The 12,785-nt window shown below is 39.8% G+C and overlaps 1 protein-coding gene across 4 annotated transcripts in view; it reads right to left on the reverse strand.

Moving 5' to 3' along the window:
• CPEB4 (cytoplasmic polyadenylation element binding protein 4) overlaps positions 1-12,785 on the reverse strand; it is a 67,497-nt gene that overhangs the window by 41,681 nt on the left and 13,031 nt on the right. For all 4 annotated transcript variants that reach the window (XM_043595718.1, XM_043595708.1, XM_043595699.1 and 1 more), the window contains exon 2: positions 3,706-3,787. In XM_043595718.1, the coding sequence (XP_043451653.1) occupies positions 3,706-3,787 (82 nt within the window). The remainder of the gene's footprint in view (positions 1-3,705; positions 3,788-12,785) is intronic.

Consider the following 12,785-nt stretch of genomic DNA (forward strand, 5'->3'; position numbering starts at 1 on the left):
CAATCCATCCAACTTCTAGGTCTTATATCAACTTTAAACACATTCAACAATCACGTTTCTATAAGGAACTGCAAACAAAGGATTAAAAGTAAGTGAAGTCATTCATAATATATTTTATGAAATTATTTTTAAGATAAAATAAACCCAAATATAAAATTTGCTTCCACATGGTGGGCTCTTTTTAATTCTCAAATTCTTTTCATTGAATTCTCATACTTTTTTTTCTGAGAGGCGTATTACTTTCTACTAGTCTCACAGAATCAAGGCCCATATTCTGTTTTCTCCATTTCTAAAGTAGCAGAGCAACTGGAGGGGTTCTTTATTTTCAAAATGGATTGGCAGGTTTTATATATTTACTTTAAAAGGACAGTATGTTGTTGTGGTTTTTTTTTTTTTTTTAAGATATTCAACTTCTGTTATCACCTTTAAAAAAAAAAATCTCGGGGCGCCTGGGTGGCGCAGTCGGTTAAGCGTCCGACTTCAGCTAGGTCACAATCTCGCGGTCTGCGAGTTCGAGCCCCGCGTCGGGCTCTGGGCTGATGGCTCAGAGCCTGGAGCCTGTTTCCGATTCTGTGTCTCCCTCTCTCTCTGCCCCTCCCCCGTTCATGCTCTGTCTCTCTCTGTCCCAAAAATAAATAAACGTTGAAAAAAAAAATTTTTTTTTTTAAAAATCTCACAATAGAATCACTGTTAAAATCGAGCACAGCTTTCCTAGTAGCTATCTAAACCAAGGGAGTTTGACAAGAGGTAAAGTATTTCCTCGAGCCAAACTACATTTCGGTGGTAACAGACTACAGTAATATAAAGTTCATCATCTTGGTTTAAAAAAAATCAAGCTGGGGCACCTGGGGGGCTCAGTCGGTTACGTATCTGACTTCGGCTCAGGTCATGAGTTCGAGCCCCATGTTAGGGCTCTGTGTTGTCACTTCAGAGCCTGGAGCTTGCGTCGGATTCTAGGTCTCCCTCTCTCTCTCTCTGGATTCTAGGTCTCCCTCTCTCTCTCTGCCCCTCCCCCACTGACGCTCTGTCTCTCTCAAGAAATGAATAAACATTAAAAGAAATTTTTTTTTAAATACAAAAAAATCAAGCATAACTATACTCTGACATTTTGGGACAAAGAACTCATGTATGAATTCTTTACTACTCTTTAAAGGAAAAAAGGGACAAAGTTCACTTAATATACTTAAGTCACTTTGGCATTTAAGCTTAAGTTCGAGCTAAGTTTCTCATTTGATAGGCTTGAAAATAGACTTAACAGATATTTAGTAATAATCTATACCATTTATTGAGTGCTTTCAAGGCTGGGCAGTGTGCTGGATCTCATGGATATATCATAGCATTCAATCCTTCCAACCACTATAAACCATAGCAACAGAATGGCAATTGAAATCCAGATCCGACCCCAAAACCGATGGCCTTTCCGCTTTGCCGCACTTCCTTTTATAAATCACTATTTTTACAAAACCTTTATGTTTCCAGACCAGGCCGATCAGATTTGATGTTTTCTGTCATGGGACTTAATTTTTCGTTATCCCTACAGAATCAGCTTAAAGAAACTTGATTTGGGTAAAAGTTGGTAGGAAGAAATTGAAAGGGGAATATAGAATAAAAGCAGAACTTTATACAATGATTCAGCACACTAGAAGAAATAGAAATAAACCTGAGAGATATTCTGGCTGCATCTGATAAATCAAAGAAATGCTACTGTTAATCCTATTAGAATAATGTATGCAAACTCTTATTTCTCACCTAAGTACTAGTTAGGGCTTGCTTCTTAGAAGCATCACGTAATAAACTGCTTACATCTGCTACCGTTTGGAAACTGTGTTTTCTCTGAAATGCGCTTATCATGAATAAATAAATAAAATAAAATATCATGAAATAAAAAGAAACAGGCACTTATCGTGAAAAATGAGTTCTGATTATTTATTATCCCTTGTATCAAGTACATAAGAGGCTCTCCCCCGACCCAAAAAAAGAAAGTTGCTGAAGGAATCGAATACATTAAGAATAAACAAATGTCCTTTACCTTCAGCTACTTTTTCTGTACTTAGCTTTTAATTTGGGGATAATTGCAGATTCACAGCAGGTTGCAAAACATAGTACAGAGAGATCCCATGTACCCTTTATACGGCATCCTCAAGTGGTGACACCTTACGTAAGTAGAGTACAAACCAGGAAACTGCCGTTGGTACAATCTACAGACCATATTCACATTTCTCCTTTAGCTTATACTTTTAATTTAAGAGTGTGTAGTTTTTCTGGTGCTAGAAAGGGCCTTACACTCTCCTCACTCTTCTGATGAGAAAACAGAAAGACACATCAAAGAGGATGACCCCAAGTCAGAGTGCTAAGGAATGGCAAAAATAAATTCTGAACAAGAGATCATCTTCCCTCAGAAACAGTGTGTATCTGGGTTAGAGTCACCCATCAGAATTATATGGGGAATTCAGTAAAGATCTTCAAAAATATTCTTAATTATGGCAAAGTTATCTCAACAGCTGGATGCATACTTTTTTCACATATTATTTTTCATCTCCCCAGACCTCAAAAAGCTCTCCTGAAAAAAATGTACCATTGTTCATCTGCTGAAAAAATACTTAAAAGTTTGACTGCAGCAGTAATATAATCAACCAAACTCAAAGGAAAACCAGGCCAGGCTGGTCACCACTTAAAGCAACAGGCTGTCTTGCCACCTTTGACCCTAGTGCAAAGCTGCGTCTGGCACAAAGTAGGATCATAAACACTGAACAAATGAATGGATGAATGAATGAACGAACAGGTAAGTGGGATGACCAAATGTATCCAGCGTTCCAAATTTCTTTAAAAAAACAAGCAAACAAACAAAAAAACCCAACCCTGCTTTCCAGTAAACTGACATTTATGTGCAGAAAAATATCTTATTTTGTGGGGTAGTTTTCACAAAATCAGAGCTGGAAGGGCCGTTAGAGAATACCCAGTCTGGTAATTCTCAGTCCTGGTTACCGGTGAGCATCACGTGAGACACTGAAAAGTTGACACGCCAAGTCCCGTCCCATACGTGGAATGGGGTCCAGGCATCTATATTTTATTTTTAAAGCTGACCCATTATAAGTGCCTTACTTTAACAGTGAGGCTAAGCCTCTTACTATAAAGATGAGAAATTAAGGCCTAGGCAAAAGAAAATGTACGATCCAAAATAACAGAGCCAGTCAGCAATAGAATTGAGACCAGAATGCAGAAAGAACACTATTTTTTCCTAACATAATCCATAAAAACTATTTCAATAATAAAACTTCATTTTAACTTGGAAACTACTGGCCGTTTTTAAAAATGTGAAACTAGACCAAAACCTCTATCAGCATTTGGACTCTGACTAGTGTCCAGTCACTATCAAGAGCAGAGACACATAGAGGTTTGAGACACTGAGCACTTTTTGCCTCAGATGTAAAAAAAAAAAAAAAAAAAAATGAAGTGTATGGTTCGTGTCTCCCATTAAATTAGAACTCTTGTAGCTCTCTTAATTGGTACTGGGAAGGGCCCACAGTGGACGCCCACCAAATACGTTTGATTTTTTCACAAGAGAGGTCCATGTATAAAGTTGATGGAACTGACTACATACAAAATATGCACCCATAATATTTGCCGTATTGCTCACGAGATTACATAGATAATACAAATGTTTAACTATTCGCTAAAACCAAATAGTTAGATTTTTTGAATTACCTTTAATGGAATCATTTTCAGCTCTCATAATGTCAATGAGGGAACTCTCCAGGGAGTGCATGTCAAATGTCCTGGGGCGATCCTGCAAACACAAACAGCCACAAACCACTTTTAAAATAGCTTTTAATTATAAAAGGAGACAATAAGCTGCATCCGATGGGACACAGATCAAAAAGGGGCAATTTTACTCCCTCTATGTGTAAGGTACATTATTACTACATTTTATTTTTAACACTTCCAAAACATCAAAAGCACAAAAGTACCCAGGGTTCAGCAGAGAGTGATTTGATTTCTAGTAATTTCAATAAAAGCTTTACTTTTTAACGTTTATTTATTTTGGGGACAGAGAGAGACAGAGCATGAATGGGGGAGGGGCAGAGAGAGAGGGAGACACAGAATTGGAAACAGGCTCCAGGCTCTGAGCCATCAGCCCAGAGCCTGACTCGGGGCTCGAACTCACGGACCGCGAGATCGTGACCTGGCTGAAGCCGGATGCTTAACCGACTGCGCCACCCAGGTGCCCCATAAAAGCTTTACTTTTACTAAGAAAGCAAAGGCAACTAAAACCTGTTTCCATATAGTCAACAACATGAAACAAATGCAAAAATAAAATTCATAACCTGTCTGCCACTTAAGATTGCAGTAACGTGGCAAAACTTGACAAACTTGTTTCAGCACTTTAGGCTCCGAGCTGCATTCAGTAGAGATTGCTACCGAATAGCCATATGCTTGTAACCCAAAGTTTGGAAATCGTTATCCAATAGTCTTTTGACCACTAAGTGGCAAGGCAGTCTTGATATTGCTGCCATAATTTTAAAGGGAAGACAGGGGGTCAACACTGTTGGTCTAAACCCTGGCTTAACCAAATGCATTTCAAGAGTGGGTGAGAAATCTGAAAATACACAACGAACCAACCGCTCTGGCATTCTTCTGGAGGAAAAGTACTAGAGATAACTAAGATTAAGTTTAGCCTGACAAGTGACGAGTAGGAGATGAAAATATTTTAAAATTAAACTCGGAAAGGAAGCAGTAATACAGGTTTCGGAACCACCCGAAGAATAAACAGGTGCACATACAGAGACAACTGCCAAAACGTCTTAAAGAAAAGGGGCTTCCAAAGGAATTTGACAAGCGGGAGTCTATAACCTTCCCTTCAGCTTTATTTTCTCTTACGTTACTTTTTAACGCAAAGCTTTGGCTTTTTAAAAAAGGTTCCCCTGATTTTATTCCCCACCCCTTTCTTTCAGTTTGTGGAATCTCACTTTTCCTCTTTCCTAGCAAACTTCTAGAACCCTAAGACTGATAGAGCACGTTCTCCACTGGAGAGCATTTTTTGATCAACTTGGCATTTCTCCTCCGTCCTTCCGTAACACCACCTGTCCTATTTCCCTGAAATAGAGATCACTTCTGACCACACTCCACCATGTAGACATTCAGAATGTTCTCTGAGTGAATTGTTATAGGATACCAATTTCTTTTTTTTTTTTAATGTTTATTTAGAGAGAAAGATACAGCCCTGACACCAATTTCTTTACCTCTGCAACTTGAGGAGCTCAAGAACAGTTATATTTGGATATAATCCAATATTTAAAACAGAGTATTACAGGGTTTTTGTTGGGGGTAGAGAGGATGAAGCTGGGGATGGGGAGCAGAAGCCTTAACACACTGTTCTGCTCTGACCTGGTACAACTCCCTCCAGAATATCTTTCTCACTTTTCTTCCCGATTCTTTCCTCATCATCTTCACCTTCTCAATATGGTCTACAGAGAAGCAGGAGGACACGTGGCCAGAATTAGAATTTCTAAAGAGTAGTGTTCACAAAAAGGGAGACAACTGCTCTGTTTTTTTATCCTTCCTCATCTCAAGCACTGAATCAAATCAAAACTCTTGAATTAAATCAAAACTGCCTATTCTTTTGGAAGCTAGGTGGATTTGAGGCATAACTCGAGAAAGAAGTTAAAACAAAATTCCACTGTCTTATTCTACAGTTGCTGGATTTGTCCCCTGTTCCGAAATCTACGAACCACACCGATAACTAGGCCATCCACTGTCTCTACTACCTCCGATACAAAACCGGTGTTGGAGGCAAGAATTCTCGGTGTCTGATAACTTGCCTATGTCGTCAGTTTCTCAAGGTCAGGAAGTATGTCTTACATCAAATGTTCCCAATGGGTACAACTCCAAAGGGTGGCGGTGTGCCAAGATATTCATCGCCTAAGCCCACAGGACTGATGTAGCAGGAACTCCCTAACAGATGATTTCTGTTTCAATATTACGTTTTCTATGTGTGTCATGATATGAAACAGGTTGAGAAGCTTTGCCCTACATTTCTGTATCACTGTGCCTCACCCAGGATCTGAAAGGTAGAAAGCACAAGCGTTTGCTGAAGCAAAGAATAAATAAATGGCTTCAAGTAATTTTTAAGTATTTAAGATATTTCTTTCCTCCTATTTCCTTAAGGTTTGTTCTTACATTTTCCCTTTCCTGCCTTAGAGTTGTAGGTTTTCTTTTGCCAAAATAGCTGTCCTGGGTGGTGGGGTAGAGGATACTCAGTCTGGTTTTTTGGTTTTTTTTTTTTTTCCTTTTTTAATGCAACTAAAGCAGTAAGCAACCTTGTGAATTTCCAGAACTTGCATTTTGCCAATCACTGAATAACAAGATCACTGAAGAGAAGCAGTTTGTTTTGGTTTATGACAGTTGTTTCCATTCCTGCATCCGACTTCAGCCCAGGTCATGAACTCATGGTTCATGAGTTAGAGCCCCACATCGGGCTCTGTGCTCCAAGTTTGGAGCCTGGAGCCTGCTTTGATTTCTGTGTCTCCCTCTCTCTCTGCCCTCCCCTGCTCAAGCTCTGTCTCTCTCTCAAAAATAAACAAACACTTAAAAAAAGAAAGAAAGAAACTTCCTTTTGGGGCACCTGGGTGGCTTAGTCCGTTAAACATCTGACTTTGGCCCCGGTCATGATCTCACAGCTTAGGAGTTTGAGTCCCACATTGGGCTCTCTGCTGTCAGTGCGTAGCCTGCTTCAGATCCTCTGTCTCCCTCTCTCTGCCACTCCCCTGCTAGGGCCCCCTCTCTCTCTCAAAAACAAATAAACATTTAAAAAAATATTTTAAAAATTATTTAAAAAAACAGGGGCGCCTGGGTGGCGCAGTCGGTTAAGCGTCCGACTTCAGCCAGGTCACGATCTCGTGGTCCGTGAGTTCGAGCCCCGCGTCGGGCTCTGGGCTGATGGCTCAGAGCCTGGAGCCTGTTTCCGATTCTGTGTCTCCCTCTCTCTCTCTGCTCCTCCCCCGTTCATGCTCTGTCTCTCTCTGTCCCAAAAATAAAAATAAACGTTGAAAAAAAAAACAAAACAAAAAATAAGCTTCCTTTTAACCTGTAAGTTTCTAAATGTGGTACTGAAATTTACCAAAGCCACTTCATTACCTCCTCCCCCAGCATAGTGCCTGAAACATAAAGATTTTTGCTAATATAACCATTGACTTGTAACTGGTGGAACATATTAAAATTAAAATCCTAAATGAAATTTTTAACTTTTCAGTAATGCTTTATGGGATTAAAAACAAACAAACCCTCTATCCTTTTTACACTCATACTAACTTTCCTTTCATTTCTCACGATTTAATACAAGATTAACAAATAAATGCCAATATACAAACTCTGATCAATTGGTATTGATTCTCAGATGCGATGTGTTGAGAAAGATTTTCAGGCTCTGTGTGGATTCAAGAGGGAATGGCGTCTGGACAGACTGCTGATGATTTAAGTGCAAGGTACAGACCCAATGGCACAAGTACCACATTCTTGCCAACCGCCTAGTATGTATTCCTTCCCACAGTCCAGCCTTATTACAATTATTATAAATGACTACATCCGTATAACATTTTATTTCTTATGATGCCTTGGCAATTCAAAGAGTTCAAAAGCCACACATTTTGTCCAGTAAACATTCTGTTCTCAGAGAGGGTCTAAAGTTTATCCTTCTTGATGTACTCCCTCTCACTGGTCTTTTCCATCGATTTTTAACCTCTAATTAAAATAAAAACAAAATCTAACATTTAGGGGCGCCTGGGTGGCTCAGTCAGTGAAGTGTCCAACTTCAGCTCAGGTCATGATCCCATGGTTCGTGGGTTCGAATCCCGCATCAGGCTCTGTGCTGATGGCTCAGAGCCTGGAGCCTGCTTCAGATTCTGTGTATCCCCCTCGCTCTGCCCCTCCCTCACGTGTACTCTCTCTCAAAAATAAATAAAAAGTTAAAATATTAAAAAAAACAGCTAAAATTTAAGTGAGCCACTAGGAAATAGGTGGAGAAGTAGACACAAATAAATAAACCCAAGGAACAAGAACACAAACGATGTTGGTTTTCCTACGCAATAACCAAAGTGTCAAAATAAGAGGGCTTTGATTTCCCTATTTCATTCTTTGACTTTGCCTTTTTTTGATTGCTAATTGGGCCAAATATCATAATCACTTATCTATTTTCTAGGATCCATTTCCCAGAAAGTAAACTATAAAATAAAAAACTTGCCAAGTGACAGCTCTCCTAGATTGAACTTGAGCTGATAACCAAAATATGAACATCAGCATAAATCGGTGGAATGAACATTAGACACTAGGAAGCCCCAACTCCTCCACTGGTGGGTCATGTGAGTTTGGGCACTTTCACCTTTCAGACCTCTTTGCTGATCTGAAAAAGGAAAACATTTGATTAGATCTATAATGACCTCTTCCTAGCTCCAAAATATATTTGTATTCCAGCTTTCTGATGTCCTTAGTTTGTGGTCTCCCAAGATTGAGTTTAATTATATTGATGACTATTGGCAGGAAGCAAAAATGTAATTGAGAATGACTAATGAAAGCTCATCATTTTGTGCCCACGAAAAGGTGAGAGTCAATCACAGGTTAATAAGAAACGAAGCCTTAAAAGTCTTAGCAGGCCAGTCGTTACATTTTCTTATGCTGTACATAATGGAAAATAAGCTTTTTAAATAAAAAAAATATACTTAAAACAATTTGTTGAAGGGGATGTGCTGATTTCAGGTGAAAGGGCAAAGACTCTATTATAAAACAAAAAATACCAGAAACCATATTTGCTTCAACATACCATCACCTGTTTCTCTTGGCAGCCTAAAGGGAGAAAAGGCAGAAAAACACAACTATCTTTTACTGAACACCTACTAAGTTCCTGACATTATTTTAAGTACTTTATTTAAAAAAAAATTTTCTTTAACATTTATTTATTTTTGAGACAGAGAGAGACAGAGCATGAACAGGGGAGGGGCAGAGAGAGAGGGAGACACAGAATCTGAAACAGGCTCCAGGCTCTGAGCTGTCAGCACAGAGCCCAACGCGGGGCTCAAACTCACAGACCGTGAGATCATGACCTGAGCCAAAGTCAGACGCTTAACCGACCGAGCCACCCAGGCGCCCCTTAAGTACTTTATTAATACTGTCTTAATTAATCCTCAAACCTCCTTCTAAGTTAGATGGCATTATTCCTGTTTTCATGATAAAAACTAAGACTAAGGAAAATTCTGTTTACTGCACAGACAGGTTACTGCATAGTTCAGCAGCTTAGTCAGGATTCAAGCCTAAATCGCCCTCCAGAGCAGGCAGTAATTCCTTGGGTAAGCAGTCAAAGGACCACACTAATTAAGACATACATTTACACAGGGGTGCCAGGGTGGCTCAGTTATGTGTTCGACTTCGGCTCAGTTCATGATCTCACGGTTCGTGAGTTCGAGCCCCACATCGGGCTCTGTACTGACAGCTCAGAGCCAGGAGCCTGCTTCAGATTCTGTGTCTCCCTCACTCTCGTCCCCTCCCCTCTCGAAAAAATAAACATTAAGAAAAAAATGTTAATAAAAATAAAACAAAAGACATACATTGGTATAAATGAGATACTCTGCTGTAAAGGTCCAGGGAGCAGGAATGTGCTGGCAAGTGCCCAACAAATTGCAGGCACTGGAATATTTCTCAATAAAGAAAGAAAGAATAAAACGTGTAAGAGTATGTATAAGGATAATATAGGATTATGTCAGAGGTGCCAAGAAGATACGAAAAGAAGCCTCATCTTCCTTCTTTCTGTCGAGGTGGCAAATAGATATGGGGCACAAATTAAAAACCTACCACAAATGCCACTCTAGGCTTTCTACTGCCAACCACAGGAGTCGAAGTGGTAGTAACAGTAGTAATAATACCACTAACATTAGTAGCTAACACTTATCAAGCTCTAATGCTTTATATATATGATCTTCTTTATTCCTCACAAAAATCCTATACAGTTAGGTATGTTCCGGAATTATCCCTTTTCACAGATGAAGAAATGGAAACTTAGAGTGATTAAATAACTGTATCAGTGCAAGGTAAGTGGAGGGGCAGAATTTGAACCCAGGCCTTCCGACTCTAGAACATGTGAGCTTAATAATCATGAATGAAGATAGAAGAGTACCAATTATTTTCAAGGCTCAGCAAAGCAAACCTGACTACGACACTTAGACCTCATTTTATTTTGTAATCCTAATTGTTATATTTAACATATAGAGTTGCAGGTCAGTAACTGGTTTGGTTTCAGTTTCTGTCATCTGTACCTCACAGAACAATTTCTAATGGGAAAAAAACCATACAAGCTAATATGAAAATCCAAGTTGATAAAAAATAATGTTCTGATAAAACAAATTAGTACTTCAAACAGCAGGACACGTCCTTTTAACTTACACCTGAGTGATCCTGACTGCCATGGCAAAATAGGAAGCCTTACATCAGCAAATATCTGATGACATGGCTTTTCATAACATTCCAGGAGCAGCCAAAAGAAACACATGAACCTGTCGGTCTATTGACACAGGAAGAACAACTAGACTGCAGTGATACCACAAACCAAAATCATCATTCATGGCTTTTTTTTTTCTTCTTAACATCCAGATGGATATTCTAAAACTTGAGAGCGTATGAGAGACGGTGATTCTCAAGCTCGAGAGTCTATCAGAATCATCTGGAGATCTTGTCAAAACATAGATTAGGAGGTCTACCCACAAAAGTATCTCATTCAGTAGGCCTGGGTAGGATCCACGAATTCACGTTTCTAGTAAGTTTCTAAGTGAAGCCAGGGACCACACTTTGAGTGGCACGGAGTTAAGCAATTACATTCGACAGGTTAACTTCCTTAGATGCTTGGGGTTGTGTTTGTGAGTTACACCCTGGCTGGCTGGCCACGATACAGTCCAGCTTAAATAGTCTACGTCACCCATTTTAAGGTTTCTGCATAAAGCGAAGGGATTGCTCTCAGAACCCAAAACAAAGCCCTCTCCAAGCCCCGAGACGCCTAACTTGGAAAAAGATTACAATCAAGTTCAATTTCAACAATTCAACCACCATGACCACTCTACTACTGGTTCTTGTCTGTTTATACTTGAGTTAGCATGTTTTTGCATTACTAGACTGGATCTAACACACAAAAAGTACTTAACTGAATACAGCCACATTATTAAGAACCAAAGCCAAAGGTCAGCTACTACTCCCTTCGCTCACTCGATCCCTACAAAGACAGACAGCACTGCGATCGCCACTTCGCAGACAGCTATGTATCTCTATCAGCCAATGGAAGTTTCTCTTTCTGGCTTAAACTTTCCCTAGTGAAGAAGGGAAGAGAAAATATTTTGGTTTGAAAGGAAAGTCTATGCCAGGATGTCAGCTGCCAAAATAAATAGGAAGTCTGAGATGCCAGTACAGTCCATAATTAATCAAAGGTACTATGGGAGTTTTAATCCAAGATTTGCCAAGACGTGAATGTTCTTCTTGGGTTAAATATGTAAGCCCACAGGCATCAAAAAAGACTACCTAAGTCAACTTTCATGAGTCCACTTCCAGATGACCCTCAAATCCCTGTGCAGAAACGAGTCCCTTTTGCCCATCCCCCCTAACATGCCACCATTCCACATGATGCTGACAAAGTTCCATCACAGCCATCCCCCCCCAGTGGACTGTGAGCACCACTCATCTACACAGCCACAGACACGCTGCACATGTGCAGAGTATAAGCCCTTCGTTATTGTCACCACCATTATTAAAGTGGCCAACCCGTTCCTCCTGGTTCAGTGCTGTGCATCTTATGTGAGTTATGTATGATATACGTACATTGGTTCCTCACAACCATCACATTAAAGTGCATACAATTATCATCCCCATTTTAGGTAAATGATGCTATAAGAAGTTAACTAATCGCTCTCCCAGTCACACGGTAAGTGGTAGAGTCTGACGTCAGAGAAGCTTAGAAACGTGGTCCGTTTAAGTAAGCCTCATCGTGACCTAGAAATTTCAACGTGTGAACGCCCAGCAAGTATGAAGTCCTTTGCTCTGTACAGGGCCTGAATGCAGAGAACAAGTGTCAGAGGTTAAAGTCAAAGAGGTAATTATCTGCAGGAGAATAAACCACACTCAGGATCATCTCATATTTCTTCACGTGTTTCCTCTTCCATCAGTACTTTCTCATTATGACAGCTTAATAACTAAGGCAGAATCTTAAGAGACCATAGGCTACCAAATGCTCCCTATAAAAAACCATAACTAAATGAGTGAATGTCGTTGGTGTTTTATTCTGATTGGATCCATAGCTCCATTTGCTCCCATGTGAACTGACGAATCAGATCTCTCCAGAAAGCCTTTGAGAAGAAAATTTTATTCCACCTTCACTAAATAAACCGCACTCATTTTGAGCATTAGAGATCCTTGAAATGGTAAACACTTCTTGTCACCACTTAACTGAATTTACAAAACAAGCTGGCTGCCTTTCCAGACTTGACTAGTCATTCCTGGGTCAACAGACCCCTTCTTTTTGTTGACTATTTGTTCATTCTCACCTTGCCTGGCAGAGAGAAATAATTAAAGTCTATTCTATTCTAAGACCTGAGCTTATTATGTTTTTAATATAATTTATGGACAAATTGGTTTCCATACAACACCCAGTGTTCATCCCAACAAGTGCCCTCCCCAAAGCCCATCACCCACTTTCCCCTCTCCCCCCACCCCCCAACAACCCTCAGTTTGATCTCAGTATCCAAGGGTCTCTTATGGTTTGC

The sequence above is a fragment of the Prionailurus bengalensis genome, chromosome A1, assembly GCF_016509475.1.
Source record: "Prionailurus bengalensis isolate Pbe53 chromosome A1, Fcat_Pben_1.1_paternal_pri, whole genome shotgun sequence".
NCBI lineage: Eukaryota > Metazoa > Chordata > Mammalia > Carnivora > Felidae > Prionailurus > Prionailurus bengalensis.